This window comes from Phalacrocorax aristotelis, chromosome 1 (assembly GCF_949628215.1).
Source record: "Phalacrocorax aristotelis chromosome 1, bGulAri2.1, whole genome shotgun sequence".
In the NCBI taxonomy this organism is placed as follows: Eukaryota; Metazoa; Chordata; class Aves; order Suliformes; family Phalacrocoracidae; genus Phalacrocorax; species Phalacrocorax aristotelis.
In genome coordinates, this window is record NC_134276.1 from 70,946,283 (window position 1) to 70,963,480 (window position 17,198).

General features: G+C 40.3%; 1 protein-coding gene across 1 annotated transcript in view; it reads right to left on the minus strand.

Annotated features, from left to right (window-relative positions):
- Positions 1 to 328: 328 nt before the first annotated feature.
- SLC9A2 (solute carrier family 9 member A2) overlaps positions 329 to 17,198 on the minus strand; it is a 34,454-nt gene continuing 17,584 nt past the window's right edge. The window contains exons 4-12 of the mRNA XM_075092421.1: positions 15,870 to 16,087; positions 14,305 to 14,507; positions 11,417 to 11,506; positions 10,013 to 10,083; positions 8,365 to 8,526; positions 7,690 to 7,786; positions 6,659 to 6,790; positions 4,653 to 4,743; positions 329 to 2,568 (exon numbers count right to left, since the gene is read on the minus strand). Of these exons, the coding sequence (XP_074948522.1) occupies positions 2,198 to 2,568; positions 4,653 to 4,743; positions 6,659 to 6,790; positions 7,690 to 7,786; positions 8,365 to 8,526; positions 10,013 to 10,083; positions 11,417 to 11,506; positions 14,305 to 14,507; positions 15,870 to 16,087 (1,435 nt within the window). The 3' untranslated portion in view covers positions 329 to 2,197. The remainder of the gene's footprint in view (positions 2,569 to 4,652; positions 4,744 to 6,658; positions 6,791 to 7,689; positions 7,787 to 8,364; positions 8,527 to 10,012; positions 10,084 to 11,416; positions 11,507 to 14,304; positions 14,508 to 15,869; positions 16,088 to 17,198) is intronic.

Here is a 17,198-nt window from a genome sequence, read left to right on the forward strand (position 1 = left end):
GCTTGGCTGGTCATTACCAGCTCATGAAAGAGAAAGCTCCACATTGTGTAAACTAAATGTGCTTGTGCAACATTTCAGATTTATTTATTTATTTATTTATTTGGTCAGATTTCAGACGGGCCTGCTACAAAGCACCTAGTCTAAGCAGTCTGATCTGCCAGGAAGACGTGGTTTCAAAACCGAAATCCAAACTCAAGGCTTCTTTCTTATTCAAACATGATCCAGATAAGGCAGTGACAGAGTACTCACTGACAATTTTACTGATGAAACATGTTTTCCTGTTGAAAGACAAATTCAAATTTGTTTTTAAAGCTTGGTGGCTTTGTTTGAATCCCATTTTATTTCCAAACAGGAGGCGATCATTAAAGGATAGCTAAGCATTGCCTTCCACAAAAATAATTTGTCGAGAATAGCCATGATCATTTGACTGAGATTTCTCGGATTCGCATAGCCATCCCTCGGCAGCTTAGAGGGACATTTGTCACGCAGCAGTAACTTCCATAGCTGGAACAGAGGAAAAAGACTAAAAGACCTATGCCAATAAATGAGTTTAGGAAGGTTAGACATTTCAAATACACACATGAAATAAAGATTTTGGAAAAGCTGTTAGAAGAAGGAAAGTCTTAAATGCCCATTTATAAAACTAATTCATCAACACCGCATGTGAACATTTGAAAGAAATCTACCCTGTGATTTTAAAAGGAAATTCTGATTTTTAATAGTTCTTTCAAAACAAGCTTAAATTAAAAAAATTAATCTTATTGCCCACAGATTTAGAAATGTGCTAATGAAAAGTTATGATTTCACAGTGTACATTCTTCAATGAAAGTTATCAATCTTGCAACAAGTAGAATGAAAACAATTTATGCATTGTGCTGAAATGTGTATCTGTGCTAAAGCAAGCTCAAAACTTAAGACAGGTTAAGTGGGACAGAAAGTGCAGATTCCTGAGAGCTACAGTTAAGTATCATTTATTTTAATGCACCCTCCCTTCCCATATGCACTCAAATGGCAGCCTTTTACACTAGGGTGACGAAGTCCATGTTTCTTACGGGTGTTATTAAGGTGCACAGTGACTTCAGCTGATTCCAGGGCCCCGCTGTGCTACTTTTTGGTACAAACAAATTAGAACATTTTTGTTCCTTGGAGTGCATAGCTCAGACAATGAAAATATTTTTTTCCCCTTTTACAGATGAGGAAAGAAAAAGTAAAAGAAGTTGACCAGGGTCATAAGCATGAGTGAATGCGTTTCTCGAGTCTCAGTGGTCCCTGACTCAAACAGGAGACTGCTTGCTTTGTCTATGTGCAGTGCTCTGCAACTATTCTACCGCTGTGTTTGCACTGCAATCAAGAAACTAAGGTGCAAAAAGCAATTTTGAATAAGAATGTTATTTTTCCGCTTGAAATATTCTCTTTTAGGGCTTCTGGTGTCTTGCTAGGTGTTCTCAGCTCTTGCTGACATCAGTGAAGGTCAAGGTCATTCAGATTTCCCTTGGCGACCCTCAGTACCTTTCAAAAGTTACATAATGCCAAAAATTCAGAAAGTAAAAATTCAAGCTATTCAGGTCTTCCCTCTGTTGCAACTCCTCTCTGTATACTGTATTTGCAATTCTGCTCCTACAGCTTGTTCCTTCTCTTCTTCCTCTTTTTCTGCATCACAGCTCTTCAAACAAACTGGGCTTCAGGAACATATTTATTCTTCTTATAAAGTCTGTACGATAGGTGCATTGTGCAATTTTCAGTGTTACTTATATTAAAGCTCTGGTTAAAACAAGTATTACTTGATTATAAATAAAATCTGAAATGATACAGAATTTTTTTAAGAACCCATTCTTCACCAGACTTTCAACAATGATTTTCAATGGATAACTGGGTACTGAAGCTGCATGACTTGGTTCCACAAGAGATGATGTGATAAGGCACATTTCCATCCTATCTTAATAGTGGAAATAATGTAATTAAAGCATTGCCATGAGTTATTTATAAAAGAGATTTTTTTTTATGTCTTCAGCTTTGCAATTGCTTCAGTATTCCTTTCACTTAATTAATGGCAATGACTTTACCCAAATGTAAGTGGTTAGACCCACATTGACACTTGTTTTTTTTTTTCAGTGGATCCCATAGTCTGATCAGATAGTTTAGAAACCTAATTCGATACGTCCATGGTTTATTACCAATAGTTCTCTTTTAGCTATGTTCAATATGGCTGGTTCTCAGGCTTATTTCTCTGCCTTTCCCCTTGTGATGCCTGCCTAACTAACCGTGGTGGTGGTATAGGTCTTGCTGACCCATGGTCTGCAGTCAAATCTTCCCTGCTCAAGGTGCCAAATCTTGGTCGCGTCAGCAGTGGCTGCCTGAACCCGATGGACGGCTGAGGCAAGGTGCTCGGCTCCTGCTGCTCTCCTTGGCCATCCTGGCTCCCGTCAACTTCGTTCTTCCACTCCACCCTGAACTCAGGCAGTGGCCTCTGCTGTCTCAGCCTCTGGTCTCTCAAGATTTTCCCAGCTCTGGGTCTTAGATTGAGCACTGTGGTAGCTGCATCCATCTCAGAGTCACTGCTGTCACCCACTGTTTATTGAAAACAAAATTAAAATTTTAGGTGCAGAATAGTACCGTTTCAGGAGTATTCAGATAAGAGTACACTGAGCACCAGCAGCCAAAGAAGAACGTTTTCCTGTGTTTCCTAAATTTGGTGCTTTCTGATTAGACCTAAGAATTGACACTGACCTCTGCCAGGACAGGATAGATCTGACTTACAAACATCCCTCCCCTCAAAACTGCGATTTTTTAGAAAGCCCTTGCTCAGCTGTTCCTTAATCGCCAAGTGCTCCCCTGTTTGAGTTGACATTTCCGCAATTCTGCCTCTGGACATGGAAAAAACCTGTCTTTGAGCTACCTGGGGTCTAGTTCCCACTTACGTCCAAGCAGGATACAGAAATGAGATTTCTCACCCTCACGTCCCATGAAAGCTAATCTGAGAGGCATTTCCAATGTTTTTGGAAATGTTCCATGCACAGGGGCTCTAGAAACTTGACTCTGGAAAAGGAGCGTCAATAGCCCACTGAGCAAAGGATCTTCCAACGACAATGTACAGATGGGAGGAAACATCCTATCCTTAATACGCCTGAATGTAAGATATCAGAGAAAATCTACATGACAAATCTCACAGGCTGCAAGTGCTGCAGACTCCTTCACTCCATCACAGCAGGGTAGTAAATGGTCAAGGTAAAGCTGACCTTTTGGTCAGTTCTTTCTGAGAATCATTCAGGCAATACCCTTAAGCGATCGCTATCAGGGAAACTAAGCTGGATGTGTACGTGTGCATGGGCTTTCCCCAGCAGACTTCTTTTAAATTGACTAACATCTTCACCAAAACTTGCACACTTCAGTCATTTGAGAATAATTTTAACAATCATTTATGAATGCCTCAAATTTGTTCTTAGACTTAAGTCAGCTATGATTATTTCAATATATCAAAGCAAAGAATTGTGTATTGTGCAACACTCATTAGAACAACTTCCATTAGTAGCCTACATGTTATTTCTTTTAAAAAGGTGAGGAAGTGGTCAACAAAATATACCACCACATAATTGTCCGTTCACGCAGATAAATATATATCAAGGAAGGTCTTCATCAGACTGTGTTTGCAGGCTTTTTCCCCCCTAAATATGTCAAATAATACATTTTTTGACAACTGAATAATCTGGAGGCAAATTTCCTCTTTAATTCTAGGTGACAGTAGGTGACCTCTGCAGATAGAACTACAGAATAAAAGGCATCCTACATTCAGGAGAGCAAAGATGTAATTAACAGACAAAAACATGGTCTATTGCTAAATTAATTTGGAAGAGTGGGAATCAAGACATTTTAGTGATTGTGCAGAGATTTCATCTTCCCAGCAAGTGATCTTGATGGCCGCTTCTCATGAAAGGGAATGCTCCTGAGCACGGTGTAAGCATGGTAATGCAGCTGGTAATAATCAAAAGTAATATATAGAATTGGGCAAATTTTCACACCAAATTGTTGTTTTCCTCCAGATTTTTTTTTTGTTAGAATTCAAGATCTCCAATAGAAAACATCTGTGAGTTTAGGCAGAAAAAATTATTACATTTTGGTTGTAAACTACAGCATTTTGAGAAGTTCTTCATAAGAACCACAAACCAGATTTCATGTACTCATTCTCCCCTCTGGTTTGGTTCTCAGGGCAGCGTCCTCTACCCTGACCCCAGCGAAAAAAGAAACCAAATAGGCTAATAATCCAAGAGGAAGACCTGGACATTACAGAATAAAGACAAGGAGAATGAGCCATGGTAATGCAGAAGTGTTTCAGATTGCTGCTGGCTCATAAGAGGAGATGTGCTGCGAGGACTATGCCACCGCGGCATTTGAACTGAGAAAGCCCCGCAAGGTTTGAAATACCTGCTTTAGGACCCACCACTTTTAATGCTCTAAGACCACTGCTAAATATCCAATACTTAGAAATATGCTATGAAGGTATTAACTCTCGAATGAGAGCAGGTGCACATAAAACATTTAATATCTATTTGAAAATTAATATGCTGATTTCTCTATATCATCCCTGGAAAAACTTTCCTTCTACATAGGCAAAACAACTGCACCACAGTAAAAGACAGCAGAAAAATTTTCATTACCTCTGGATGATGTTTTATTTCTCACTCGTAGTTTCTCTGGGAGTTTAGTGTTTTTAGGAAGTGAAAGGAATCTTTTTGTATTCGCAGCAGCCTGCGTGCAAAGAAATACAAGAAATGTTAAGTTACTGCAGACTGAAGTACCTGTATAATGTATGTTAAGATACACAACTGAGGCTTGAACGGGGTTATGTAGCTAAAGGGCTGGAGAGTAGTTTGGGATTAGCTAATATGTGACCTTTTAATACACACTGAAGTTAACGGTGATTGCTGGTTAAGGTCTGTGCTAACTGAGGGAAAGACTGAGTAATCTCAAGCAGCTTAATCAAAGGAAAGCCTAGTGATATGCCTTCTGAGATCAAAGTTAATAAATGTATGCTCTCTAACCTCAACCTTACCTGTACAGGTGTTCCTAAGGAAGGCAAACGCTGCAAGCATGACATCGCTTCATGCAACTCCAGATTGAAACTTTTTACTAGTCAGCTGCAAAAATTAGGGTGAGACTGAAGCTCGGACGCAAGAACTAATCTGTATTCTGATCCTGCAAGCACTTTATACATATAAATTACTTTATACAGTTGACTAGTCACACTGAAGTTGATGGGGAAGTTAGGCACCAGTGTGATCATTTACCAGTTCAGGGCATAAAATCCTTGTTTTCCCAGGACTAAGCTCTAAAGGCCCTGGGTACAGAGCACACCTCATGCTTCCTGCAACATAAGAAGTACTTTCCAGGACAGGCTGCTGTTTTTTTAAAATTAAAAGATTTCTCAAAAGCATCCTTTCTTACATTTGTGGCAAAGATTTCTTAAAACCTTTACAGTCTACCAGCTCTCCCTTGCTTGTACCACTCATTGCTGCACACTCAAAGGGAACCTGGAAGGAAATTCATTTTCCATGAGACATTCTTCCTCTTTGGATATTGTTGTGCTGCCCAGGACCACCATGCTTCCTTCTGTGGTGGATCTATCCAAGGATAATTACTTTTGAAATTACAGCCTGTGCATTTTAAAAAGACGTCAGACACCCTGTTTCTCCCCCTGCCCCAAAAATGTCTCCATCCTGCTGAGTGTCTTCAGCATTCCACCTAATAAATAATTTATTTGTATGAAAAAGGCAACATATGTAGCTGTGGTTGAAGGTGAAAAAATCATTCAGGAACAGAATTATTGCCACAATTAACACCACAGTAGCCCTGGTGATGATCACAAATGAGATATAGCTCTTATTGGAGACATCACTCCAGCCTCAGCTGCTGAAGAACAACTGTATCAATGAAGACCACAGTCACTAAGTATTCCTGTAACATGAAAATACATATTTATAGGATGGTTAATTTCCATGATACCTAAATGGCAAGATGATTTTGGGGGATCAGCTTCCCTGCTGAATCACTGTGCTCCATTCAAATATGGTCTGAAGTTTACAGCAAAGGTATTGCAGGATTGCCTCAGAGCGCCAAATATTATCATGCTACAGCATTTCTTGTAGGCGGAGGGGGTTTTCCTACTCTGTGTCAAAACGTGAAGTCCTGACTACATTTTATAAATACTAAAAAGCCCACAACATTTGTCAAATGAAGAGCTCGCTCTGACTGACTCAATTAAAAGTTCTCTTCCCCGTATTTTGGAGCATACTGTAAGTAGTTTGTCTATCTCAAAGTCATTTTTGACCTTGATCATCCACGCTTCATCAAAATACTGATAAAGAATAGTGACCATCGCTTAAAAGTACGCTGTGCGCAGAGTCTGTTCAGCTCCTCCGAGATAAAACTATGGCAGCAGATCCCACTCCCATATCACATTCTGCAAGACTGAAGCTTTGCTGAACAGGACAACACAAATTAAGGGGCCTATGTGTGCAACTCAAGGTGTAAGTGTGACACTATATGTACAGTTGTCTTTCAAATTTCCAAAGGAATTATTTTTTCTGCATTTCAGAAGACTTTTTTCTGCATGACATTTAGCTACAAAGAACTGATTTCTCTAAAACAACCAAAATGCAAGTACCGGTCTTTCTCTTGACAGGCTGTTCGTTTTCCTCAGGCTCTCCCTAAGGCTGTGCCGGCGACGGATCAGAATTTCTTTGGCCTGCTTTTCATTTGCATCTGCAGCCAGGCTATGTCGGTTATATGACATTGTCTGAAATATAAACGCAGTGGTCACATTCTGAAAATCATAATGTCAAATGTGTTGAACAATATGCAGAGTGCAAAACAGGCTTTTTGCTTTAATGTTTTAATAAGCATCATAAATCCTTGTGAACAAAATCATCTTGCAGATGATTAAGAACAAAAGCAGCAATTATGCCAGCATTTTTTTTAGTCATCTGCTTCATAAGCACCTGTTTTGTTTGGTTTGAGGGCTTTTTTAACCTGCTGATATTTATAATGAATGAGAAATTGGAAGAAGCTGGCATAATACAGTTTACCACAACATTGTACTAGCTCAGTCAATATGTCAATAGAGGACGCACATTTGAAAGTGATGAGTCACCTAGGGGGAAGTCATTTTTACCTCCAGCAAGCTGAAGCTTGCTCCACTTTTGAATGCTTTCCAAGGGCTCAGGCATTCAAACTACTTAGCCACAGGAGGGTAAATGTGAAATGTCCTTTTGTTTCTATTTCACTATTTTTCCAGCTCATCACCTCTGCTGTTAATACAAACATTAACACAACTGGAGGCAAATAGGAAATCTAATTCCATATCACAAAGTGAACAAAATACTGATATAAGTGGGACAATGTCAGGTTGAATTTGGACCTATGATCCTTTTAAAGTATATTGCAGATAATAACAAAACAAAAACATTAATCTTTATCCATAGTATACAATCAAGTAAGCTATTTACATAAAGGAGTATGAATATGTTGCTCTACATGTGATAGGAAATGGATTCATAGGCAATAGTAGTAAGTAACAGCAATAATTATTTTTCTGCAATACAGTAGATGCTGCACTAGTCCAAAGATATGTTAGGAAGGTAATCAGTATATTCAAAGACTAGTGGGATATTTAAATATGCACAACTTCATCCTTACTCGATGTCGTATTTGGTAGAGATTCTTTGTTAATATTTCTCGCATGTTTTCCATTTCAGTGGGAGAAAGTGGCTTTATTTTTCCTTCATGATATTCACTGTGGAAGAACAAAAAAGGAAAATAGAGGAAAGAGAGAGAGAGGAAGAATGGGTTTATTTTTCTGGCTGGGAATTACATTTGAACTATTTCCTTTGTTAGAGTTGGAAACAAAACAACTAAGGAACAGGTAAAAATGTAACATGTAGGAGTAAAACCTTGATCTCATTTGAGTCAGTGATAAACCACAAAACTCAGTCTCCAAAATTTGACATAAATTACATTAAACTGTAAGTCTGATTCAGGTACTTTTCAAAATTCCCCTCAGGCTTCCCGTCGCTACTTGCAGCAGATGTACAGGCACTGGTTCAAGTCCAGCTCTACTCTACATGGCAAATCAGTGTCCCTGTGAGCAGCTGCCCTTGTAAAACTACATGCTCCAGACAAGCACAGCTCACCAAGTGCTTTGTGTGTGAGCTGCAAGAAAAACACTCTTGTTTTGTGTACACTTACTGTTCAGGTGACATTTGGACGCGAAGTGTCCTAAGTCAAAGTGATTATTCTGCCTACAGACTGGGCTGTGAAATAAATTACATGACCCAGCTGAAATGCTTGGCCACAGTGGCATTGCTCGCTTACCTGAGAGACACCGACGATGGGACCTTGCTTATCATTCCGCTCTCTGCCATCTCAATGGCATGTTTGATTTCCAGCTTCTTGTACAAAGAAACAATGCTGGATTTGGGCTGATTCTCCCGAATTAGAAGTCTTCGCAGGTATTTGTTGTCAAACTTTTTAAACCTGTACGTGAGGCAAACCAACCCAACCAGTTAATTTTTATTGTGTATAGTTAGGGAAAGCCAATATACTGTAGCTAATGCAATTCAGAAGGAGTTTATGTCCTGGGAGTGTCTGTTCATATTAAGAACCTACCGCTGAGTAACATAATAAAGATGAAGTTCATCTTTGCTTCAGATAGATGGACTTAACCTGTGTTTTGGTTAATACATTAATGGACAGTCTCCCTAGCAGCAACTTTAAGGTATACTGTGTTATTAGAATATTATTTTTAATTCTCCATTTTCATCAAGACAAAGAGAACATTAAATATTTACTGTAATAACAAACAAAAGATCTAAATTTGCACCGGCTGCTTTTTCTTTGAAATTGTAGCCTGCTTTTGTAAAACTTTGGAAGTTATCCCTTCCTCTAGAGCAACTGCAACCCTCTTGGATGCTTAGTGAAAAAATAGTGATTACAGCTGGGGTGATTTTGTTTGTCAGAAAATATTTTGCCCTCCAGCGATTCTGAAATTGTTCTTGAATTTGGGTCAGAAATGTTTCTGAAGGTCATGAAGAGGTGGGACTCTCCTTGCTCCATAACCTGGTAACTAAAGATTTTACACAGACTGGAGGAGAACCAGGGTGGGTGAAGGAAAGTTGTACCCACATCATGCAGTCAGGAGCAGGAGTGTGCCCTCACTGTCATGCCCTCAAGTCATTTGGAGAGGGCCCTTCTCAGCCCTTCCTGCTGAGGTGCTGAGCTGCTATTCCTCTTTGTAGAAAACATTTAAGTTCTTGTTGGAGCAATGACTAGAAGGTGAGTGAGCAATGACCACACTTTGGGTCTAAAGGATTTGAGTGTAAAAGAGTGTGCTTCTGAGAAAAAGGAGTTAGATCCAAACCAATGATGATGATGATTCAGCAGCTAAACTGAAAACATGAATTATTCAGGTATTGCCAGTGGTAATCTTCTTAATTGACACTAAGTCTTAAATAATACCATCAAGAACTGTGGAGCTGCCTGCCATTAGGATCTCTCATGCACCTCATGCCAGCTAGTGCCTTGATCTGTCTAGGGAAAGTCCCAAAGCTTTTGTATATTTTTCACCAAATAGGGAACTAACCCCTCACTTAACACCACAAAGATGTACAATTTGCAGGAGGAAAGCTGCATGGGATGAAAGGTTCAGCAGACACATAGGAAATGCTCCAAAACAGTCAGAAACAGGGAGAGGACACACACCCTCAGAAGGTACGCTCCTTTACTCTGGGATCAGAGAGCTGCCTTTCTTCCCAGCTGGAGATTTTGTTCTACTTGCTTGTGGTTTAGTAAAAAGCCATTGTTTTTCTGTTTTTCCCTTTGTAACCCACATGGTCTAAAAACAACCATCCACTTTCAAGAATAAAACACTGAAAATGAAATCTGATGCCCAACAGCCTTCGTTTGTTGCTGCTGAGCAGTTTAGCCTCTCCTGTATAACAGAAGTGTTAAATTGCATTCTTACTTATCTCTCCAAAAGTTGTGACCCCAGTGTCCACACACATCTTCAATTCCAGTCTTCACGTGGTCAAAGAACTAAAGGCAAAATGTTGGTTCATTACATAAACTTACAGACATTACTTGACTTGCCCTTAGATACGATCAGTTTCTAACTTAATTCAAAACAGGAAAGTATAGTCAGACTTCAGGATGATGCTTCAATTTAACTAAATGCGGCCTAAGCAAACTCAGAGCCAGGCTCTGTTTTGTTCCCCTGGACCTTCCTTAGCTCACAGCCCCGAAAGGACAGAAGTTAGTCGCTAATTTCCTCAACATCAGTCTTGCTCAGATCCTGCCTGAATGTGGAGGTAACTATTTTTTCCCATATTTTCTTTTTTTTTTAGGTTCCCTAGCCACTTAGGGCTATGCCTGGGACTTCTCCAGGGATTTACCCCGGGCCTGACAGTGAACTGGGTATGACTTTGCGGAAGAGACAACCTGAGTGGGCCACAGCTCCCTGCATCAGCACTGGTCCCTCGGGATGCACTGGACAGAGCTGAGATACCTAGCATCAGTCCTGAGCTCCTATTTTGGGGGACTGTGATCCAGACTCACCTCAAAGCATCCTCAAAGCCTAGTATTAGAAACATGCTCTTCCTCAGTCTATTATGAATTACAAAAGGGTGAACCAGTTCACCTAAGATCTCACTTGATCCCCAGAGGCAGCTCGTTTGCCCTTAATTCAAGTATTATAGTAGGGGTCTCTCAAATTCAGGGGGAAATCCTGGTAGATATGTCCAAAGGATAAGCTCTTAAAGGATGGACTTTTAGATGCTTAGATTGACTCTTTTGCTGAATATGGCCCTTATTATTCCTCATTTTTAGAATTTCAAACCACCTGCCACAGGTGTGCTGCAAGGAGATATACATTCATGAATTTGCATGGCTAATAAACTGCAATAATTACAGACATACACATACCAAATACAAATCCATAAAGAGGTTGATGATGTGAGAGTTAAGTTTAAGAGTGTATTTAGGAGGAGTTTGCATTTGTTTAATTGGACTAACTCAAATGCAGTGTAATGTAATTAAATTGCCAAAGCTTTCCTAATATAGCCAAGTTCTAAAATAATATGTATCTATCTCATATGTGAAACAAACTACAGAAAGTTAATTTACCCCAAGAGGTGAACAGTTAAGAAAGTGAAGATTCCAATACAGTGATACATAATAATGTTAATTTTGATAACTGCCAAAGGTTAAATATAAGCTTACAGTTATTGTGCTTATAACAGCTATCAGAAAGAAATCTAAAAGAGTGTGTGTCTCTCTGTAATACTGTATGCTGAATCCGTGTCTTACTGAAAGCCACTAGGAATTACATCTATATGAGGGTTTCATCTATGACACTGAAGCTGCAACATACTCTGTTATAAATTTCTTCACTGACAGCAGGCTGCTTTTTATTTGACCTTTTGACATCAAGAAACTCCACCAGTGGGCGAATTGTTATTCCCTGTGAAGAAAAAAAAGGGAAATAGTTCTGGGTTTTTTCCATAGGCATAAAGAAAAAACAAAGACTTTCGGTCTTTTCCATCTCTGTCAGAGCACTGAAAGTGGCTGTGGTTATCTTTTTAGCTCTGGATACCATTTCACCTTCCTAACCCCAAAATCCAGCCTGACACAATAATAGTGAATTCACTTTTGTGATTAGCAAGTGTTGCATTTAGTTATGAAGTCCTCGCCTGCGCACAGACTCCACTAACACAACAGAAGGAAGGAATAGTCTCTCTAGAGTTAAAAGGTCCAAGATGGACAACCTGACAAACCCCATCAGGAATATGTCAATTAACCCATCCGTGGTATTTTTAAATTTTTTTTTTTTCAGTTCTGTTATATATTAGAAAAAGCCTCACTTGTTTTCTGATTTAATAAACGGAATCCCCATCATTCCAAAGGAAACATATGAAGTCCTCTTTTTCAGTGATTACTTCCACAACAGGTACTCAAAGATGTGTCAACAGTGGCACTAAAATTGCTGTTCAAGACCCGTGACGCTAAGACTTTTTGTAAATATGTGTCCTTGCATGACTATTCTCAGAGAAAGAACTAAAAGTTTTGGCTATCCCAGAATGATATCATGTTTTTGAACAATTATTTGTGGAAGAATTGACATAATTAGTTTATTTGTATAGGCACACTGGCACAGGGGAGAGGAATGAATCTCTCATGGTGTTGAGATCACTCCCTACTATCCCAGACAACCAGGTCACGCATTTCTTTCTGTAAATGAATCAAGCTTTATCTTAAAAGTAGGTAGGTTTCTTTGCCCCATTGCTCACACTGGAACACTCATCCTGAACCTCATTGTTCTGATAATTAGAAAGCTGCTTCTTAATTGCATCATGGCCACTTTGTACCACTTTGTTCTTGTGCCAACATTTGTCTTTTAGGTTTAAAGAGTGTTCCTCCTCTGGTGTTCACTCCCTCATATAAACAGTAATTATATTCCCTCTTCTCCTTAATTTTGCTAAGGCCAAGGCATCCTGGTCTCCTTTCACATGACAGGCTTACCAGTCCCGTGATCGCTCTAGAACATTACACTATTCTGTATCACAATATGTCTTAAGATACGTTTTGCCTTTCTTCTGTCCCCACTGCATTGGTGGCTTAAACTCTACCCCATTATCAACTAGTACACCTGTGTATTTTTCCCTTTCTATTTTTCTCCAAATGAAAGGTTCTCATTTCATAAGAGAAATCCCTAGTAAGAAAGGCCTAGCAAGAACACGTTTGACCTCATTACTGTTAAATTTCATTCTGTTTCTATCGTATTGGCCCTCAGTTATTCTCTTCCTTCTACTTGATACCCCATCTCGCTGGCACCCTGAGAACACCTTCCAAAGCCTGTAATCAAGAAACATGAGCAACAAAAAACTCCTACATTTATGTGTCATGGTCGATAACAAGAATATTAAACAAAACCACCCCCAGGAACCATCCTTGAGGAATTCCATTAATAACATCTTGTCAGCCTATTATCTGACCAGGGTGGTCGAACACTGGAGCAGGTGCCCGGAGAGGTTGTGGAATCCATAGAGATATTCAGAACTCAACTTGACATGGCCCTGAGGAACATGATCTAGCTTTGAAGGTGGCCTTCCTTTGGGCATGGGTTTGGACTAGAGACCCCCAGAGGTCCTTTCTGACCCAAAGGACCATATGCTTCTGTTTCCCTTTATAGGAGAAACTGTCAGCTGCTTCCTCATTAACTTTACAATCATCCTAATGTCAATCTAAACTTCAGTTTCACGAGTAGTTAAGCTAACAATCTCCAGTGTAGGCCTCTCCCCTGAAGATTTTACAATAACCCAGTTAGATGAGATTAGTCTAGAAAATAAATTGCCTTATCAAAGAATGATACCAGGTTTCCCTTTGGTAAGCCATGTTGCATTTCATAACACATTCCATTTACCTCCATATTTTAAATTATTCTCTCCTTCAAAGTCAGTTTTCACAGCTTACATACTAATGTCAACTAACTGACCTCCAGCTGCTCCAGCCACCTTTTCCCCTTTCCCAAGCACAGATACTTGATGCTTCCCATGGCACCTTTATTGATGTAAAAGGCAGGCTAAAAAAGTACATTTTTTTTGGCCACAGACGTGAAATTCCATATACTAGCCTCTCGCATCTCTCTCACCTCTCTGGGTAGTGACTAGACTGACATGTTTATTTGAGGGGCTTAGCCTCCTCTTCATTTTGCTGGTTTCAGTCACTTCCATCTCTCTTGGTCACCCTTGACCGGGCCTCCACAGCCAGGTTGACACCAGAGACAAGTTCTTCACCTTCTTCCACACACCTGGTGCTTTTGGATGGATGTCCAGCTGGCTTGCATGATCACTGCTTAACACCCAGACTCAAACACTCCCGTTCACCTCCCAGTGCCCTCAGTGGCCTCCATCCCCTGCTCACTGTTCACCGTATCCAACACTGAGCTCCTGAGTAAATGCACAACTTTAAATATTCTAACAAGGAATTAGTGCTGGGGCTGTGCCCAGATTATCTTGTATCTCTACTCCAACCTCGCTAGGTCTTAAATGCTTAATACTACTTCCATGTTAGCATAAGTATGTAATATCTGGCATACTTTGGGTACCTGACTGTGGTCTGCATAGTGTGGGGTTTTTTGGTAACTATGACCATGGAGAGTACCTTCAAGTATGTTCCTTCCAGTAAGTTAGGACATTTGTTTTTCTACCCACTGCTTATTTACAACCTGTCTGAGAAAGAAGTCCAGAAGAAAAGCATTACCTGAATGAAAACTGTAAAGAATATCACCACAATAACAGCAGTGATGAACAATTTCTTCCTGGGGAACACAGCAGGAGGAAGCAGAAATACAAGTGAAAAACAAATAGCTCCTCGGAGGCCTCCATAGGCAATAATAAATTGGTCCTTAAAAGTGAGAGGAATTGTCCGGAACACATTAATGATCTGAGTCAGAACAAAAACACCTGAGGGGAAAAAAAAAAAGAGAAATACAGGGAGGAGGGAAAAAAGGGGAAATTAAATTACACAGAAATCCCCCACAATGCTAACATTAGTTTTAAAACACTTTTATTTGCTTCTTACCTATATATTATTGAAGAAATGAAATGTTACTTAGCAGCTTGAAAATACCATGGAAGAAAAATCTAAAATGCCTAAGGACCATCACCTTAAACATATTTAGTGAGCTAACTACCTCAGGTCAGCTGGATTTAGGACCTGAAGCAGCTAATTGATCTCCACAAGACAGCTATCTGCTAGACTCTGCACCTCTAGAACAGCAATAATTCTCTCTGTCAGTATAGACCAAGACTCCTAATTTTTTTTTAATAGGGTTTGAAGTGCTTTTGATCACTTTGGCTTGTCACCTTCATCAATCTGTGCTTTGAATCCTGCAAACTCCTATTCACTCTCTTAATTTTACTTGCACATACAAGAAGGATGCAGGACTGAGGATGGAGGGAGAAGATACCAGCGCATGCTGCTGTACCAAAGGCAAAAGCTCCAGGGATGTTGTGGACTGGAGCAAAGGTATAAAGGCAAGTGAAAAGAGCAAGCGTGGGGGCCAGGAGCTGGGGGGGAGCAGTCAGGCTGCTTGGCTGCTTTTCAGCATAAGGTATTAATTGTGGGGTTGCAGGCACAGGAGGGAAAATAGTCCAGATTTCTGCACTGAAGGGAGACTTGGGAGCTGGAAGTAGGGGTGCAGAGGCAGATCAGAGCATGAGCCGCCTTTACACACAGAGGGACTGAATCATTACAGATGAAACCAGGGCAAGAGGCAGGTTTAAGACCTACGAGCCTAACCTGCACTTAGGTCTCACGTTTAAAAAAAAGAGCTAGTACTGCAAACTCAGGATGGATCAAGAAGTTTCTTACAGGATTTTTTTCTTCAAAATGTATACCTGAACAGCACTTCAATTAAGAGCATTTCCTGTTTCGATGCTCTTTATGCCACTGACTGGGAAAATCCCAAAGCTAGTAAACATAAATAAAAAAGCCCCCACAATCTGTTTAATTGTTTTACAACTGCTAATCCTTTTAAGCAAAATTTGCTTACTGGTAAATAAATATTTACTTAAATGCATGTACTTTTATTAACAAGCAGACTGCCTCTGTCTTTAGATGGGCAAGATCAGGACCAAACTGATTTTTGGGCTCCATTCTGGGGGAAGGTGGAAGCTGACCTGCAATCTAGGACACTTTACAAATAAGAATACCATTCTACAAGCTGATGACAGTCTGTCTAAATTTTGGCATTTTTCTACTTGAGAAGAGGTAAAAAGTTTCACTTGCAAAGAATACTGACATGTAGTCTGAGACTCGCTTACCCAGTGCCCTCCAGATTAAACAGAAAAGGAGGGTGAAGCTAACAAAGGCCCAGTTCCACTCATGGTTCTTCCCAACTGTAGACACTCCCATGAAGATGAAGATTAAGGTCTCACTGACACTGCTCAGCATCTTCATGAAATACTTTATTGTTGTATAGGATTTTTGAGAAACATTTTCCTCCACATATTTATTCATGGTCATGGCACAAGCTGTAATCCTGAAAGGAAAACATTACCCTGTATTTCATTGGCTTGATTTTTTTTTCAGCCTCTCTCATGTCTACAGAATATTATTCACTTTTCCATAGTCCTCTTTACAGACAAAGCATAACCCATTCCATAACCAAGCTCAAATTTATACACTTGGTGAACCTACAGTTTTGGGCACGAGACTTGTTTTCCACAGTGGGGAGTTTTCTGAGAAGACATCAGTGTATGGAGAGTTTTGTCACATATTAATCCATACGATCTGTGCAGGGGTCACTCAAAGCCTGTGTTTTGAAAGAAGCAGAGCAGAGGAGAGCCAGGGGCATCCCTGGAAAGCAGGGATTGCTGCTTCTATTGCTGCTAAGCAATATCAGACAGGGTGGCAACTGCATGTCCTGGGGCAGGGCTTCTCTCCCTTCCCACCAGCAATTGTCCCACCAAACCATTCCCCTCCTCAATGCCAGTGACAGTAGCCAGCTCCTCTTTCCAGGCAAAGTAAGCAGCAAGACTACAGACAATTTGTCATCCTCCACCACTTTAGGCTACTGCTTGCTTTGCCTGTGCATAGGGCTGAATAGGAGAAAAACACCCCCAGAAATCATGCTGGTGCTGTTGAACATCCAAAGCACCTACAAATGAATGAAATGGCCATCTCAGCTGACACATGAGAGAACAGACAGGGCTTACTCGAAGTACACCTACGTGCCCATGCCCCAAGTCTGTCAGTAAACTGAGTTTCTTATAACATCAGGAAGAGCAAAGAATGACATTACTGGCTGTACATCACTTGCTCAGCATGGTTGCCCATGGTGCAGGACCACTCAGCTACCAAGTTAACAGGTTTAAGGATAGCTGGCAGAGCTGGCTGGAGGATAACCTCATGGTGGTGACTCAGTGTAGGAAAGCACAATCTGAATTGCCTGTTACCAGGGTGGGCAACTAAGGCAAGATGTGTTGTGAAACAGCTGTCACTCCTGGTTCTACTATCTAGGGCAAAAACATGTCTTCTCTGATCTCCCACTTAAAAACGCTATGCATACCCATGTATGGGTTCTCAGTCAAACCATGTACACTAAACCTAAACAGAGAGAGAGAGAGAGAGGTGTATTTATGTTGTCTTTC